The sequence below is a fragment of the Homalodisca vitripennis genome, unplaced genomic scaffold (assembly GCF_021130785.1).
Source record: "Homalodisca vitripennis isolate AUS2020 unplaced genomic scaffold, UT_GWSS_2.1 ScUCBcl_1270;HRSCAF=4680, whole genome shotgun sequence".
Lineage (NCBI taxonomy): Eukaryota > Metazoa > Arthropoda > Insecta > Hemiptera > Cicadellidae > Homalodisca > Homalodisca vitripennis.
The window spans coordinates 132,582-151,549 of NW_025777407.1; the positions used below are offsets into that span (position 1 = coordinate 132,582).

An 18,968-nucleotide genomic window follows, 5' to 3' on the forward strand; every position below is an offset into this window, starting at 1 on the left:
TTGTCCTAGCTGCCTACACTACAAGTCAAGCCCGTTTAAAGCTTTATGATCATCTGGAGGCACTGGGTAAACAAGTATTGTACTACGATACAGACAGTGTTGTGTACGTATACAAAAATGGCTTGTACAGAGTAAATACCGGCGACTACCTAGGGCAGATGACAGACGAGCTGGCTAAAGACTACGGTCCCGGATCTCATATTGTAGAATTTGTTTCCGGTGGTCCAAAGACGTATGCTTATCGCGTTTTTTCCACAAACAAAAACGATTTTGTATCTGTCTGCAAAATCAAGGGTCTCACTCTTAACCTAAAAACTTCAAAAAATCTAAATTTTGAAAAAACTTAAAGAAATGGTTCTTAGTGAAACCTGGGTAACACTCGATATTGAAGAAAACAGAATTAGGAGAACAAAGTCCAGGCAAATAGTTACTGTCAAAGAGACAAAGGTTTTCAAAATTACAGGTCCAAAACGCAGACGCGAAGGTGAGTATGGAACCCTGCCTTATGGTTATTGTAAAATGTCAAAAACCAGTTAGATGGTACCTTATGCTGACAATACAGAATTATGTTAACAAGTAATGAGTCTATTGTCACAGTCGAATTGAGTTTGGAGCGAAAATGAGAAAATAATGAATAAATTTACCTCTGTACTGTATTCCCTTTAGTCGTACTCCATCCCACCATCACCACGACACCGGAAATATTCTGGTTCTTCATCTTCCTCACCCGAATATCCTGATTGCGAATTCCGCAAAAAACTACTAATCACTAGCACTGGAGACCACGGATGACGCAGAGGATGATCGTGATAGTGGTATTATTAAAAACGTATCAACGAGAAACGAGTATAGGTGATACGCACCAAGAATAATTGGTAGCACTCTGCACGGAGCCGAACTCAGTACTGAGAGCGGGATACGTGGCAGAACGGCGCCTCTACTAGCACATGTGGTCAACACATGTTGTGACGCACTTCCTGCGCTGTTGTATTCGCGGTTCCAGAGCCGGGGTGACGAGGAGGTTGGTCTAAACACCGTAGAAACAAACTTTTCCTTCGGTCGTTACGAGGTGTGACCATGTAAGGTGCGAGGACTCACGCATGTAGATGGGTGAAACCTTCACTGGACGGGCACCTCTAGCGTCCACCACCCTGTTAAAGCGCTCGGAAACCCGTGTTTACGTCAGCAGGTGTATAATGATATGAAGTATGCAATAAGGCTAATTTCAGCCACTAATCCGATTTATGCCTCTGCAGACTCTAGATTATATAAACTCTTTCCACAATCCTACCACCACTACTAAAGGGAATATAGTATCATACTCTCGGTCTTTATCGCTGCTCGAGAGAATACCCTTGTTCAACGGACAAGGAAGGGAGGTGGGAACTCGTTGTCCCATCACAGCATACAGCGTTGGTTGGGGCTGTATGGGTATTCCCGGTCGGCGTGTTGACAGTCGATCAGAGTGTTGACAACCATCGGTAATGCCAGGGGGATAACGGAGGCATGAACTAGCGTCTTTTGGAGCATGCCACGGTCTACAGCGGTGGAGGGGCTGTAGAATTTAGGGGGTTAAATATAAAAGATTACTTAGATATTCATCATTTGCGTAATGGACAAGCGTCAAGCAATAGCTAACGAGCTACACAGACCGGCTCGTCGCAATTTCAAGAGGCGTGGCGTCACCTTGAAAGGTTAAAGACGATTTGTACCAAGCGGATCTTGTAGAGATGCTACCGTACGCTGGTGAAAACAAAGGTATGAAATACATACTTACGATGATAAATTGCTTAACAAAGTTTGCTTTTGCTGTACCGCTAAAGAGTAAAACCGGATTAGAGGTAGCGAGAGCGTTAGAACCAATTTTGAAGAAGCATAAGATGAAGAACTTTCAGACCGATCAGGGTAAAGAATGGTTCAACATTCATGTTAACAAAACTGATGACGGCGTACGAAATAAATCACTATAACACTTACTCAGAGCTTAAAGCAAGTATAGTAGAACGGCTCAATCGGACGCTAAAAGAAAAAATGTGGAAACTGTTTACTGCTAGAGGTAATTACGAGTGGCTCTCCATGTTACCGAGAATAGTTAAGGAGTACAACGCGTCCGTTCACAGGAGCATCGGTATGAAACCGAAGGATGTGAGGGAAAAACACGTAAAGCTTATTCTGACGCGTATCGAAAAATCGAGAAGAAATAAAGGGAAAAAACAGATCGAGTCAAAGTTCAACGTGAACGATAAAGTAAGAATTAGCAAGTACAAGCGTGTTTTTAAAAAAGGTTACATGCCGAACTGGACGAATGAAATATTCACAGTGTTCGCCGTGAAACCGAGCAATCCAAAGACATACATTCTGATGGACTCTAGCGGGACTGTGTTAAAAGGTGGTTTTTACAAAGAGGAACTAGCCAAAAGCAAAAACTGGTGACGTTTATCTAATTGAAAAAAGTATTAAAAAGAAAAAAAGATAAAGTACTTGTTAGATGGACAGGTTTCGATAAAACAAGTGATACGTGGATAGACAAGAAGCATATTATCTGAGGACTTAATGTTCCGTCCAAGAGAGAGAGAGAGAGAGAGAGCGACTGCTGGTGCAAGCTATATTTAAACATAGATATTTACGATGCGCAGTCAGTAACAGCTGGAATGCGTGTCGTGAAGCAGTCTCTGGAGCTACCCGTGTCTAATTTTTGACCGGTATGTGGGTGGAGGGGGAGATTTGGAAAAAAGCAAGCACGGTCTTCTCCTACCAAACTCTATACGCTGTATTATTGCAGGGCCTTCTAATTGCGGTAAAACCAACGTGCTGTTCAACCTCTTGTTTGATCCAAACGGCCTTGTTTACGAGAACGTGTACGTTTTTTCTAAATCACTTTATCAACCCAAATACCAATTTCTTGCAAAGGTATTGCCTAAAGAGATTGGTTACTTTCCTTCAGATGACAATAACACCGTTATAAGTCCTAGCGAAGCCAAACCGCATTCCATTATGGTTTTCGACGACATAGCGTGTGAAAAGCATGACAACATCCGCGCTTATTTCACTATGGGCCGTCACAACAATATCGATGTTTTCTATCTTGGCCAAACGTACAGCAGGATCCCCAAACAACTGATACGAGACAATGCAAATTTTTTAATACTCTTTAAACAGGATGACATGAATCTTAAACACGTGTACGCTGATCACATCAATACAGACATGCCGTATGACTCTTTGAAAAAACTATGCACTCTAGCGTGGAATGACAAGCATGGATTTCTTGTCATAGACAAGGATCGCGACCTTTATAAAGGGCAGATACCGCGTTGGGGTTGACACTTTCCTTGAGTCACTATGAGTACGCGGATCTATTACTACAACGACGTTAGAAGGTATGCAGATGCCGGTTACGGTGGTATCAAGAGACTTACAAAGGTAAGCTCTAATCTTTGCACGTGGTATTACGCAGATAAGAAAAGGTTTTGCGGTAACTATTGCAGTAGACGTGGTGCACACGGTCATGCGTATAATAGACTTTGTTGGCGTCATAGAAGACCAGGTTGCTACAGCAGGAGCTTACCGCCAATAGTGCTGTTGATGATTTCATCTAGCCAGCGTATATACAACAGAGATAGGTGGATAGCGTTTATAGCCGAGTGTCAGGAGAAGAATGTACCTATTGAATTGGTAATTTACCATGAGGACATGCTAAAACGGTACGGTGCGTGAACCCATGAACCTACTGTCCTCGGTTTTAGAGAAACCGTTCCCCTTCCCCCGACCTCTTTGGCAAGCCGATATTGAAACTCAGTAACAGTCACGGTAGTTTGAACTTTACTCAGATATACTTAAGGATGTTGAAGTATGCTTGTGATATACCTTATGCCACTAAGTGTATAGTGTTGACTGAGCGCAGTATACCAGTTAGATCCCCCGTTTACACTCTATAGACGTGCACTGCGGTCGCGGTGTTACTTAAACATAAGTTACAATGTAAGTTACGGCCCAATGCCTAGTAGTGTAATGGGAAGGCGGGGGTAAACCGTTTGCTGCAGTGAACAACATATGTCAAGGACTGTACACAGCAGATTTCTTGAAAATTGCATTACCCACAGTACCACTGCAGTGCGAAAAATTCGGCATCTCTTTGGTAACGAAAACCGGTGAGTATAAAATAACGCAACCAAACCTGTTTAGAAGCTGGCATGAATTTACCGGCGCAAACTCGGATGAGTTTCTTCTTCTAAACTCATATCTGTTGCACAACACTAACGTTGATCGACCTATTCAACGTTTGAAGGAATATATGGACAGAACAGTGTCAAACGATCAGTATACGGTCGCTGAGATCCCTCAGTGGCGGCACGGTATTAAAAGAACATTTATTTTTAGAGATATGACGCTACGAGAAACGCATACCTAGATTCAATCCTGAGACAGACAGATATTACTACGGCCTACCATTGACCTCTGGTGTTTCACTTAAAGAAGTGATTCGTTACATTAGAAAACACAAGAAGCGGGCATTGTTTTTTTAGACAAGTAGAACTGCCATGAAGAGGGTAAGGTTTGACGATAGAGTGGAGGTAAGGCTAGTTTCGCGGTATGACGAGTGCAGATTATTCGATACTTCATCATTTTTCGAACAGATGAGGAAAATCCTATATAAATAAACAGATAGCAGGCTGTGGGTTCAGTGTCATCATGACGCGAAACAAGAAGCAGCTTATGACGGAGATATCAAAATTAAAGAAAGCTATAAAACAAAAGTATAATCGGTTTAAGGCGGGGTGAATTGGAGTCCGAGGAGATGTTTGAAAAGCAATACCAGCCGTTGATCAAGGAATTGCGTGACACCAAGGAGACACGCACTTTACACACCGATGTCAAGAAGGAAATCAAGAAAGAGGAAGATGATGCAGATGATGACGATGATGAAAAACTCAGAGTTTCTACCAAATGTATTTTCTTCGCCTAATCTTTCCCATTTTAAAACCATCGGTCTCCACTAGACTTGATTCTGGAGCAGAAGAAGTGTTTGAGACAGACGACCAAGGTGATGGTGGAAACAGCGAAATTACAAAAATGCTTTCAACACCTACGGGGTCTACAGACGGCGTCCCAATATATCGCCGACAGCTTTGCTCATCCGTTGACCAGAAAGTACATGCAAGAGCTTATGAAGGATTTGGGTGGGCGTTCATCTAAAATTGACCATCTTTACGGTCCTCGTTACGAAAAAAATACTTTAATGGTTGGCAATAAAGAATTGCAGTTTGATGAGGACGGTAGTATTCGAATAGATGATGTGGCGTATAAGCCACAAGAGGGTCTGTACGAGTTGATTTTCAAGCGAATACCAGATGATGAAATCTACAATGACGAAGACAAAATCGCTTACAAAGATATACTGAAGAAAACTAGCGCTCATAAAAGAAACTATAACCCAAATGGAGTTATCAATCGCAACACGTCGCTCAAGTATAAGTATGTAATTTCAGACTTATTTCCAAAAGTAGTTAAGGGTTCTGGAGCTGACAGGAAAGCTCATAGTGTGACTAAATCACTATCAGATCCCGATACGGTTTACTGGAAACGATCCAAATGAGTTGTGCGACCGTCTTAGGCTGTTGGTGGCATCCGCTGAAGCTGGAAACACGAACCACAAGAACGAGATTATAAATATCATTGAAGAATTGAAAGAATCAAAGACTATATCAGGTGATGGTAACGCGAGATTCAGATCATTGATGAGATGACCGTCAATAAGTTTGGTCAGAGGCCACAATCTCTGAAGAAGCAAGACATCCAGAGAGTTATGAATACTGTAAACAAAAAGCTAAAGAAAGATGTAAGAAGACTGTACTCTCAAATTGCAATCCTTCAGAATCAAGCGCTTATTCAGCAGGATCAAATAAACAGCTTACAAAATACAAATGAAGAAGCTATAAGACGTCTAGCAGTTCAACTATTTCACTGGATCAACAAGATACACACTACCGTACCTCCAGCTCGCTTCCACACCGCCTTAGATGCTGATGAAAACACATATATTGACTGGGATAAGATATTTATAAAGAGCAATGTACAGGAGGAGTCTTCATCACTTGTAAAATGAGTGTGGACAAGTTTGGACGACGCTTCAAGCGTACAAAGGCTAAACAAGGTCCGAAAGGCGAGGGATTCAATGTGACTGCCGAAGGTGACTATGACGTGCAGAGAAAACGTCTGAGAAATCTAGGGAACCCGGAAGATGAACTAGACGCTGTTAATCTACAGACGTTGATCAGTAAGTTAGGAGATCTGCAGACCGAAATGATTACTTTAACCGACAAGTTAAACAGCTTGAAAGATTCGCAAGAAAATTCTATGAAGCTTTTTTTTAGCGGTTCAATTGTTCCATTGGATCAATAGAGTACACAGTACCGTAGCTGTTGGTAGGTTTCAAGCACACTTTAACGTTGATGCACATACATATATCGACTGGGATAAGATATTTATATAAAGAGTAAAGTTCGTGACTCGCCATCACTTGCACAATGAGTGTTGACAAGTTTGGACGGCGATCCAGGCAGTTTGGAAAAGGCGGGTTAAGGGGACCGAAAGGAGATGGATTCAAGCTGACGGCCGAAGGTGACTACGACATTAACGGGAAACGTCTAAGACATGTAAAAAGTCCAGAAGATGATCTCGACGCCGTAAATCTACAAACGCTGACCAGTAAATCGGTGATAATCGGGAAAGATGGAATTGACTGTCGGAAACAGAGATTGAGCAATATAAGTAAAGCTACAAGACCATACGATGCTCTACCAACTCGCTCAACTGGCCGAACACATACCGTCAAAAGATTTAAAGGATAAATCTTACAAGTTCCAGCGCTTTAGATTACATCAAATTGGGGAGCCTAAACAAAACGATGACGCGTTAACACTCGGTTACTTCAAAAATATAACACTATCAAAAAAAGGCAGGATGGTTGGGAGCTTGGAAACAAAAGGCTAAAGCTAGTGGCCGATCCTGTCGAGCTTCGTGACGCTGTGACGCTCAACTATTTCAACGCAAACACAGTTACAAAGAAGCAAGACGGTTGGGAGTTTGCAAACAAAAAGTTAGGGTTAGTTGCAGACCCTACCGAAATGCAGGATGCTGTGACAATGAACTATCTCGTTCGTGTCTTAAGTGAAGTGTTTTACAGTTTCTATATACGTCTCGCTCCTCCTGGTGATAGTGTTAGATCGGTCGCTAAAGACCAGTGGATTCGTTCAAACGTTGTTGATCCGTTTTTCTTAAACGCCAAAACGAAAATAATGAGATCGGAAGACTAATTATATAAACTGTGATTGCAAGCCATACACTGCAGTCTGGTTTTGGCCACGGCGCGGATAAAATGGCAAAGCGCAAAGGGTCGTTCGTCCGTCAGACGAAAGCGAAACCATCGGAGGAGCAGGAGGTATTATCTCTAGTGTTATTAACAAGGCGATTGACCTTCTACCTTTTGAAGCACACATCCCCGGCTATTCTTTCTGCGGACCTGGCACATTTTTGAAAAAAAGAATCGCTAGGGGTGAGAAGGGGGTGAATTTATTGGATGAAGCCTGCCGTATTCACGATATAGCTTACGATAAATACAGTGACTCGGAGCATCGCAATCAAGCAGACAAAGAGTTGGCAAAGCGGGCTTGGGATAGAGTAAAAGCGTCAGACGCGACTATAGGTGAAAGAGCAGCTGCTTTAGCGGTAACTGGTGCGATGAAAGCTAAAACGGCTTTCGGTGGTGGTGGTGGGAAGAGACGAAGGAAAGTTGTTAAGAAGAAGACCGGAAAGACGAAAGGTAGGGGCCTTTACCTAAAACCTTATCCAAAGAGGGGAGCTGGTGTTAGAAAGAAGAAGAGGAGTTGTTGTAAAAAAAAATCTCGATCCCGATAAGACCGTTGACAAATTTCGAGTTGATACACTACGCTAAACAACTAAGCATTCCCAATTTTAGAGGGGTGTTTTATGCGTGAACACGTTACCTCAAACAGGGCCCAGAAAATACGAGTCAGCTATAGTTAATCTGGACTCAAGTTACGGTGACGGTACTCATTGGGTTTGCTACAGAAAACGCCGGCATAATGTGAGCTATTTTGACAGTTTCGGAAATCTTCGCCCTCCTTGGGAACTCATATACTATTTCGGACCCACCGCTGACATACAGTATAATTATCAAAGTCGTCAGGGGTTTGATTCAGTTGTATGTGGACATCTGTGCTTAGAGTTTCTCAGCGGAAAGAATGTTTTGCCTGAGCGGGAAAGGTTCAAGAATAACTTGTGACGTATTTTCCTCCATACGACACCAGTGATGGCGATTACGTAATTGGATTGATAGATCTGAGCACGTTCAATTCTATTCCCAATATTGAAAAGAATGTAAACGATAAATTTTATTACGGAAACCATGATGAAGTGATAACGTTTGAGGAAGGTTCTTACGAAGTAGAAGATATTGCGAATTATATTACAGGGGAGGACTACCGGAGGGGATCACAGTCCGCTTGAATGCAAATAAACAATACTCTTAAGACCGAGATTTAAAAGCAACGTGCAGATTGATTTCAGCAAGAAAGGCACAATTGCATCGATATTGGGCTTCAGCAAAAAGGTGCTGCAAGCTAATAAAGTACACACTTCAGACCTGCCTGTGAATATTCTCAAGGTGAACAGCATAAGAGTTGAGTGCAACGTTGTTCGCGGCTCGTTTGATAACGGCGTAGAGAGTCACGTTATTCACGAGTTCTTTCCACAAGTAGAGCCGGGGTATAAAATAGTCGAGACACCTGGTACAGTGATTTATTTACCGCTCAACGTTCAGAAGGTGCACACCATAACTGTCGAGCTTAAAGATCAAGACAACAATCCTGTGAATCTCAGAGGTGAAACGTTATCTTTGAGGTTGCATATAAAGAAAGTGGGTGCTCATGGGTCTAGTATTTAAGGAGGGTGTGAACATAATTCAGGTCATTAGACCGTCGCGCCTGATAGTGGTAACTTCTGCTAACGCAAAATTTCTTGCGCTCTCTTGGCTTTAAAGTTAACACCGGCGCAATTCGTGAAAATGCTCGATATAGAGAGTCCGCTGAGTACAATGAAATCATTACCGGACTGGAATATCACACACATAATCCGTATGCTTCAACCACGTTTAATAATAACGATGAAATACGGATACCAATCAGTTATCAGGATTTAATAACAGCTCCTTTTGAAAGCACACTACACGTTGTGGGTACAGTAAGCGGTAAGAAAGCTGACGGTACAACAGATGCTAAAGTGTCTCTGGTTAACAACGCGATTGCTTTTCTCTTTGATGATATCCGATACGAGATTGGCGGTGTGGAAATTGATCGCACAAAGAAATGTAGGTATAGCCAGTTCGTTAAAAAAATATATTATCAGCTCGTGCGGAAGGACGAAAAATAATCTGGAAAATGCATGCTGGTTCGGCCCCGGTGGAAAGAAAGAAATGAACAAATTCTCATTTTCTGTGCCTTTAAGGTTGTTGTTGGGATTCGCAGAGGATTACAAGCGAATAATTGTGAATGTAAAACAAGAGTTGATACTGCTGCGGTCGGCGACAGATGCCAACGCTATTATTAGCGATGACGCAGCGACCCACACGTTGAAAGATCACCAATCTGTACTGGCGGGTGCCTCACATCTCTGTATCCGACTTGTTTCGTGCTAAAATCCTACGTCTAGTTGAAAAAGATACTCCAATACATATACCGTTTAGATCGTGGGAGTTGCACGAATACCCTGTACTGCCGCAAACTGAACGTCAATCATGGACTATAAAAACTTCTTCTCAATTGGAGAAAACCACGATACGTGATTGTAGCTTTCCAGACAGAAAGGAAAAACAACTTAAAGAAAGACATGTCATGTTTTGACAGTTGTAAGTTATCGAACATCCGCCTGTATTTAAATACACAATATTTCCCTTATGACAACATTCACGGAGACACCGCTATATTCTATGAAATGTTTGTAAGATTTCAAAACTCCTATTATGGCGATTTAGGCGGTCGTCGGTGGCCTGACGTCAGTCTGGACACGTTTAAAAATAAAACACCTCTGTATGTGATTGATTGTTCACGCCAAAATGATTCGGTCAAGTTCTGGACCTGTCGATGTGCGGCTAGAATTTGAGGCTACGGAAGCGTTCAAGGCCAACACCACAGCCTACTGTCTACTGCTTCATGACTCGTATTTCGTTTACACAATGCTCAAGGGCACGGTAAAGAAGATGATGTAACGTGAATAAAACACGATGCAAATGACAGAATCTTTCAGTTTCAAATTGGGACGCCACGATGGAAGGTTCACGGAAGATAAATATTGTCCTTGATTTGGTCGGTGAAATCCGTAGATTAATCCGCAATCACCAGTTAACAACAATGAAACGGACGAGTGATGGCTACATGCATTATTGCGAATGTGCGTATACCGCACCGGATTGTCAAGATGTACCAGACACTTGTGTATGTGTAATGATTGACAGGCGGAAAGATGAAATATTCAGGACTGTTAAATGAAATTTACGATAACACTGTGCAAAACGACGACGACGATGTCATAGAAGATGATAGTGACTATACGATATCCTCTATGGAAGAAGGGGAGGAGGAGGAGGAGGAGGAGAGGTATGTAATTGTATAAGCCAGTGACTAATACGTCAGGTACTTAATGGTTTGCTCAAGGTGTACAGAGTCATTCGTGATCATGGAGCGAAAAGAGTGAAGACATACTGGCTACAGTCGCTGATGCTGTGTTCAAGGAGGAGGAGGAGGACCAGCTGGTGAGTCAACCAATGGAAATAGACAAGGTTAAATCAGTCCGTAAAAGCTCAAAACGAAAATCTCCCGAATCTAGTTACCGGTGTGTTTCTAAAGTCCTCTTTACTTTTTGAATCCTGATTGTTCCAAATACTTGATTGTAGGATTGTTTGTTGATCACGACAATGGTGTCGGTATCTTGATGAAAGGTAAAAAGGGGAACGTTTGCGTTTTGGAAACCTGAAATGTTCAACATTCTATTAGGGTGCGCGAACCAAATCACCGGACTCTTGGAATCGACAGGCGTGCATAGATTCAGTAGTTCTAAAAGCGAAAGTGGAGAGAATATGGTGGTACGTAGAGTATTTGGTCAGCAGTACGTTGTACTGTACGACGGAAAGAATACATTAACTCTGTCCGTAGACGAGTGGACTCAGTTCACCAACTGTCTGCCCTGCGTAACACGTCAAATCAACGAGTTGTTTTTAAACGGAGGATCTATTGAGATCTTACGTCGGTGATGTGTTTAGCATTGCCTAACAACGGAAGTCCGGACGAGGGTTACGTTGATCCGCCTGAGGCTTTACCACGTCACCTTTGCGACAGACTTTTTGATGACGTCCAGTGCTACAAACGTTGGCCACATTCCAGCGGCGATGAATGTGGCAGTAGTTGAATTTCAAGCTTTTCAAGGTAACAAAAAACCGTTTATAATCAAAGAGTTTGCCATTGTGGCTAATTCATTTCAATGTCAAATTGTTTTCAAACCTCCGTTTCCTAGGGAGAGATTAAACAAGAAAATGCGTACAACAGCTCTGTGGTTAGAGAAGAACTATCACAAGATCTTGTGGGAAGAAGGCGATTTCCCTTACAGTGGAAGTGTCATTCGCAACCTGTGCAAGCCGTTTACCATAATTTATACACGTGGTCATGAGAAAGCGAATTTTTTTAAGACGGTTTCACTCTAACGTTTGTGAGCTGGACAAACCTGGCATGTTATGACAGTAGTACATTATGCAGTTGTAAAGGAACGCATCGGTTTTTCCTGCTCCCTACCGCAACACAGCGGCCGTGATGAAGATGTACGGTGTGCAATGCACGCTGCTAGATGTCGTTTTGAAATCCTGAATAAACAGACTCACCAGTCCGCTTAGTAGTCATTCTGTTCACGGTCACTGTTGAGATTACATCGTGTCAGCATGGCGAGTACAGCTGCTGCTGCTACCGCTGCTGTATTGGACCTCATTTCTCGAGAGCCCAAAGTGCCTGTCGGTGTGCTCACTGATGCGTTCATTTTGAAATTTAGTCGCTTTCTGAATTGGAAGCTTTTATCGGCAAATTATACTTTTTCGTTTGACATGTTGAGAATATTTCAGCATAAAGTAATTTGGACCACGATTTTGGGAAAAATGCTCGCCTTCCTGAATTCATTTTACGTGAAATGATGCCGAACTTTGACACTTACTGTTGGATAGTAATAAGTCGTCACCAGGTTCTATCGGAGCAGTTTATACACGATTTTGCTGAACAGCTGGACTGGGATTACATACTATTGTACCAAAACCTTAGTGGAAAGTTTCTTCAGGACCATTGTAATTATTATAGTGATGAAGCGTAATGTGTCCCGTAGAAAAAACTCCAGTTTTACGATAGGCCACATTGAAAGGCTTCACCGAGTAAAGTGGTCAACAACCGATTCTCTGCTTGTGTTTCACGAGTCACATTGAAAGGCCTCTCTGAGTAAAGTGACTTGTAGGAATCTTACTGAGAATCGGATCTCGCTCATCCTCTGTAAGTTACAACGAGTCACATTGAAAGGCTTCTCCAAGTAAAGTGGCTTGTATGAAACCGACTGAGAGATGCTTCAGCTTCACCTGGATGAGACAAGTCATATTGAAAGGCTTCACCAAGTAAAGTGACTTGTCGCGTCCGCCTAGTAGTATTAATGTAGATTAGTACAAAAATGTCCTTCTCGGAAGGAGGAGGAGTTCGGCATTGAGTTGAGAACTACTCCTGGAAAAAAATGGCTTTGCGAGAGCTAAGGAGTTTGGCATTAAGTTGAAAACTTCAAAGCTCACGTGGGGCAGAAAAAAACACTTGCAAAATATAAAAGTTTTTGCGAGTACTTGACAGTGAGACGGAAAGGTTCGGCATTTAGTTGAGAACTTTAACGGACTCGCTAAACGGTCTCGCAAGGACACAAAAAAAAAGTTTACTTTTTCGGAGGTGGCAAATTTGTTATGGAGTGGCCATCACGACAGAGTGGGCGATGGTTGGGGCCCCACTCGCAAAGAGAGGTGACACGGAGAGGTTCGGCATTGAGTTGAGAACTTGAACGTGTTCAGTGTTCTTTGTTAAGTGAGATTAGGCCTCCTGGGGAAACTCACTATAATAAAAAACGCGCCGAGACCCCTACGGCCTGGCTCAAAGCCTACCGTGGTGATGGAAACGTGGGTCAACTACGCTGCATTCCTGTCTATATTCAGCTTGGCAGTTTGCCACGACCACAGCCGCGACTACCTCCACTTTCATTCCAAGGTATATATACTACCTGTGGCGAGCTGATCGTCACAGTCACTCTTCGTCTACGTGTCGACGCTCTCATTACAGGTAAGTGACTACACTACACATTTAACTGTTTTCTTTAAGATATTCGACTGCGCTCTCTATTTGCGGTGTGTTGCTCACGCATAGTTATTCTCAATCCGCTAGCCAAGTTAACAGTTTTACGATGAACTCGTTGTTAAGATTATTCGCTATACAGATTGTCGGTTTTTCCTTTACAGATTGAAAAATGGGAACTTTCTACAAAGCTTTCGTCCCTGGAGAAGCATGGTGAACCCACACCAAAGATGGCGATAAAAGAGTTGACACGGAAAAGCTGGCTACAGGATCCTGGAGGCAAAGAAGGTGGACACTAAATTTGACCGGAAGGCAGTGATGTTACTCGTAGAAGTGGACAGCACCAAAACAGCCGTCACATTTCTACCGGTGAGATTTGAAAAGACTTTAGATGACAGTGATCTACAAGAAATGACGTCGTCTAAAAGGTATAAAGTTTAGATGTACGGGTGTTAACGGGACTTTTGGTAGATGTTAAGATTTGGAAATGTATGTTAATCAGAACGCTTTTAATAAACGTAGTACGGACGTAAACACGTGTGTTATTTCTGCAACGACCCCGCCTCCCGGCTATTTTTAGATAGTGCATCTATGCAGGAGATGTACCGTCACATGTGGTGACCACATGCAGTTGCTGGTGTTCATAATTGTGGGTCTTCTCACTCAGTACTGTGTTCGCGCCGACTCGGTTAAGATGATATCAGTAATTATTGCTGCTTATTCTTTGTATTTACGTGTTATTGACCTGTTGTCGACTCCATCACCACCACCGTGTCCCCTTTCGAGATCGTCCTCATTCATCTCTTCAACAGTCTCCTGGGGTAGTGTTAGTAGCGGTTGGGAGTTTTTTTGGGACTCAGAATCAGAAGAATCCGAGAGAGTGGATATTCAACACTAGAAGAAGAAGAAGAAGACGACGAATTCGATTTGCGTGGTGGTGGTGGTGGCTGGAACGGCTGGAGAGAGAACTAGGCTACTAGACTTCCAAAAAAGGGTGAGTTATTTTTATTGTTGTCTCCAGTTATCATTAACAGATCACTACATTTCACTGTGATAATGTTTCCGTCTCTAGTTCACCAAATACCAATAGCTGAAGATTCCGACTCTAGCTGGTTTTAGATTTTTTTTTACAATAACCGTACGGTAAAGTACCATATTCACCTTCACGCTTGCGTTTTGGGTCAGTAATTGACAGAGTAAGGCGTAGAGATGGTCTGGTACACACATGTGCAGTTGTAGTCATTGGAATGCACAGCTGTATCCGCTCTGTCACCATGTGCTGTAATGAGATTATGCTCGCCTACACGAGAGAGGAGCAGTCATCGCTCTTAAAGGTATGCCAACCGAGTGGTCTAAGCGCTCGTCTTACGTTCCGCGGGACCAGGGTTCAAATCCTGGGCGGCTTGGTATACTTTTTGCGTCCTCACTTGTCGCTACCAGAATGTTGTACAGCCGTGTGTGTTGTGTGCCGTCTCTACCAGATAGCAGCACCGCAGTCGCAAAGCTAAGAAACTACAGCTGATCGCCGATAACGCCGGGCGCCCCGCGCCGCACGTACAGCCATATCGCGCCGCCACGCACAACTCGTCTCCGTGGTCCAGTGGTCAGCGCGACAGTCTCGCATTCGTAGGGGTCCGGGTTCGGATACCGGCCGCCGGAGACACAAATTTTTGTTCATCCGCCATGACAACCGTCCGCCATCGCTCGTCCGCCATCGCTCTCGTAAGGTGGGGGGCTTGCTGCTCTCCCATTGGCTGGGGGGTCGTCGCAGGGGGTCTAGGAGGGGGCGGGGGGTGTGGGAGGGGGGAGGGGAGGGGGGCAGGGGGCGTGGCCTAGCCGCCATTGCTGCTTTCTCATTGGTCCAGAATAACTCCATAAGAGCCCATGTTACGGCCAAAGTGGCGCCCGTTTCTACTAATATCGTATGCACATATTTACTGTAACAAAACACTGTCGACATTGAGGTTCTAAGCGAGTAGGTCACAATACAAAAATCGAGTAAACGGCAGCTCCAGAATATCTTATGCCAATTGTGCTCACATCTTAGCCCCTTCATTTAAAGTACAGAAAATACATTAGTATCTGTTGCCAAGCAACTTTTTTGTCTAATAAATTAAAAACTAATAGTGATATTGCAAATTTAACAACAATGAACGCCTTTATGAACAAAGTAAATGAAGGACAAAAACAAACGTCTTAATTAACAATAATAAACTGTTTTATTTATCACAAAGCTTAAATTTTATTCACAATATATGTTGAAAAAACTAAATAAAGTGACTAGGTTATCTGTTGTATATTAAGAATAATAAACAACAAGAAAAATCGTACAGTAATATTCAGACAATAATGCTTTTATAGATGGCAACATCAAAGATAACCGGTTTTATTGGAAATACATCTGATTGTCGCTTGACTAAATTTTCGTAAATAAATATGTCCTAAAACAAGAGATATTTAAATAAATTCACTAAACATCAAATATATAATTCTATTCTATCCTTAGATAGGCCTGAAACACGTATTTCAAATGTTTTGCATAATAAATGACAAAAATAAAAAAATAGAGATAAGATAAATCTAAAGGTGCTGTTATTTTATTTTCACAAATCTTTTTGTTCACAGTAAAGATGCTCTTAACCCGTTTCTTCCCACTGTCGACATTTGTCGACACGCAACTTAATATTTTTTTGTGGGAAATTTTGATTGTCTAGGACTCTTACGATAATATCCCCGCTGTTATGTTGGTATCTCTGAACTAGCAGTTGATGCGCCGCGGCCAGTGGCTAGTTTGGTGCTTTTGTGTCAACAACTCTACTGATTGACTCTCAGCCTCACTATGTCACTGATAGACAGGTAAGTGTATTACAACCTTGTAAATAATAATATTATTTACCGTACGCTATTTATAGTGATATAAGATATGTGTTATGACGTATTACTGTGTTGAACGTGTAAAAATATTGTTTTAGGGTATCGATTTTACAATCATAAATATTGATGTCGACAAATGTCGACAGTGGGCACCAGCGGTAGGGGTCGATGTCCATTACAACAAATTGTTTTTTTTAGGTTGACGGTAGCTGACATCGCTAATATATTGGAAGAGAGTGAAAATATTATAGATCCAACATTTTTTATTGAGCCACCAGATAATCCAGCCCTCAGTGACTGTGATTCCGATGACGATGATAGTGGCAACATAAATCATTTATCTGGCAACCAACTCAGAGCTGGTGGTGAGCTGATAGGGAGAAAATTAACTGAAGATGGGTTAGTTACAATAAGAATTGGTGGAATACCTGAAGAAAAAAGTGACCAAGAAGAAGTGGAACAAGTAGAAGATAAGAAATTTGAGGAACCTGTGGACGAAGATGACAGTGTAGTAAGCGTAGATGTTGTTTTTGAAGAAGAAACCCAAGGAAAAGTTAGTAAAAATACGTTAGAGAGCAGAACTAAAAAAAGAAAACAAATAAAAGATGTTAGAACAAAAAAGAAGGTGAAAGGAAATAAGTCAAAACGTACATGGGAAGAAAAAGACATTGCAGATGTAAGCTCTATAGAGTTTACTCGTGCGAATTTCTTGTCAAATGATTATTCTCCTGTAGAAACTGTTTGAAAATGTTCTTTGATGACGAGGTCGTAGAGTACATTGTTTATTGCACTAATCAATATTCCCTAGAAAAAGGAAACATAAACTTTTCTACATCAAAAAAATGAAATACGTCTGTTTTTCGCCATACTTTTTCTATCAGGATACAACACTATGGCTCGTTACAGAATGTACTGGGAAACGGCAGAGGACACACATCATGAAGCAGTTTCACGTGCAATTTCACGTAATCGTTTTCAGGATATCTTGAAAAAACATTCACTTCTGTGAAAATGATAAATTAGACAAAGATGACAAGTTTGCCAAAGTTCGCTCTGTTATGTGCATGCTGAACGAGCGATGGCTTCGTTACTTCCCAGGTGACATTTACTTATCCATTGATGAATCCATGGTACCTTATTTTGGAAGGCACGGGTTGAAACAACATATCCATGGGAAGCCTATCCGATTCGGATATAAAGTTTGGATATTAGCTACAAGGTTAGGCTACGCTATTCAAGCGGAACCGTATCAGGGCAAAGCGACTGGAGCAACTATTCCTGAGCTCGGTGTGGGAGGCTCAGTTGTCATTGATCTTATATCTGAACTCCCACAGGACAGAAAATATAGTTTGTTTTTCGACAACTTCTTTACATCTTTAAAACTGCTTGAAGCGTTAAAAAACAGGGGATATCATGGTACAGGGACCATAAGGGTAGACAGAGTTGAGGATGCCCCTCTTCGTAAACCTCAAGATCTCAAGAAAGAACCAAGAGGTACTTTCCATCAAATAACTGACACAGACACCAACATAACACTTGTAAGATACATGGACAACAGTGTTTTTACTATAGCGTCGACAGCAACAGGCGTTCATCCTGAGGGGAAAGCAAAGCGTTGGTCCTCTAGCAATAAAAAACACATCGTTGTGCCACAGCCAAACTGTGTCAATTGGTACAATATGAATATGGGTGGGGTGGATAGGCTAGATGAAAATGTATCTACCTACCGTATTCATATTCGCAACAAAAAGTGGTATTGGCCAATGGTTGCATACATGCTGAATGTGAGTATGAATAATGCTTGGATTTTATACAGAATGACGCCAAAAGGAGCTGAAGAACAATTAGATCTTCTTGGATTCACCCGCTACATTGTCCGTACGTACATGCGAACATGCACAAGCCATCGATCCTCTGCAGGACGGCCAAGCCAGACAGTATCCAGTAGGGTGTTGCCTGAAATCCGATTCAGTGGAAAAGATCATCATTTAGAAAACAGTTCAAAAGCAAATTCGCTGCGCACTGTGTTCCAAAGCAACAAGGAAACGGTGCAAGACTTGTCAAGTTGGATGCCATGTGCTTTGTGCGGAGGCTTTCCATACTTCCTGAGGAAGTAATCTCTTATACAATCCTTTTCTGATATGTAATCTATTCATAAATACTGTAATGGAACAATAAAAGCATCATTATTTCATTTTTTAACTTATTTTAAAACCACCCCTTTCATTCCCACTGTCGACAAATGTCTACATTAGCCTCTATTCTCTAACTGCACCACCCGTTCATGCCCACTGTCGACATATGTCGACATGCTATAATTTATTGTTATTATTAAATTTTACATATTTCATACTAAAACTATAGTAAATAACTGATAATAAAGCAAATAACCAAAGGCCACCAAAAAATCTGACATAAACATAATTTGGGCAGAAACGGGTTAATGAGTTATTTATTATTAGTTTGAAATATTATTTGAGTAATTAGATTTGTGATACAATCGATCAGATTTATTCTTGTATACCTGCTGGATTTTAAGATGTTCAAAGTTAATCAGATTTAATGGCCTCCATTTCGAAAGTATTAATGAATTATTTTTTATAACTGGCCTTATTACCACAAATATTTGATCCAAAATAGGTAGGATTTGTTTATTCGTTTTAAGAT

The 18,968-nt window shown here is 41.8% G+C and overlaps 1 protein-coding gene across 1 annotated transcript; it reads left to right on the top strand.

The window, feature by feature from the left end:
• Positions 1–16,437: 16,437 nt before the first annotated feature.
• Positions 16,438–18,418, top strand: LOC124371362 (piggyBac transposable element-derived protein 3-like). Its single transcript, XM_046829691.1, has 3 exons — positions 16,438–16,459; positions 17,325–17,588; positions 17,724–18,418. The coding sequence occupies exons 1-3, from the start codon at positions 16,438–16,440 to the stop codon at positions 18,416–18,418; spliced, it is 981 nt and encodes a 326-aa protein (XP_046685647.1).
• The last annotated feature ends 550 nt before the right edge of the window (positions 18,419–18,968 follow it).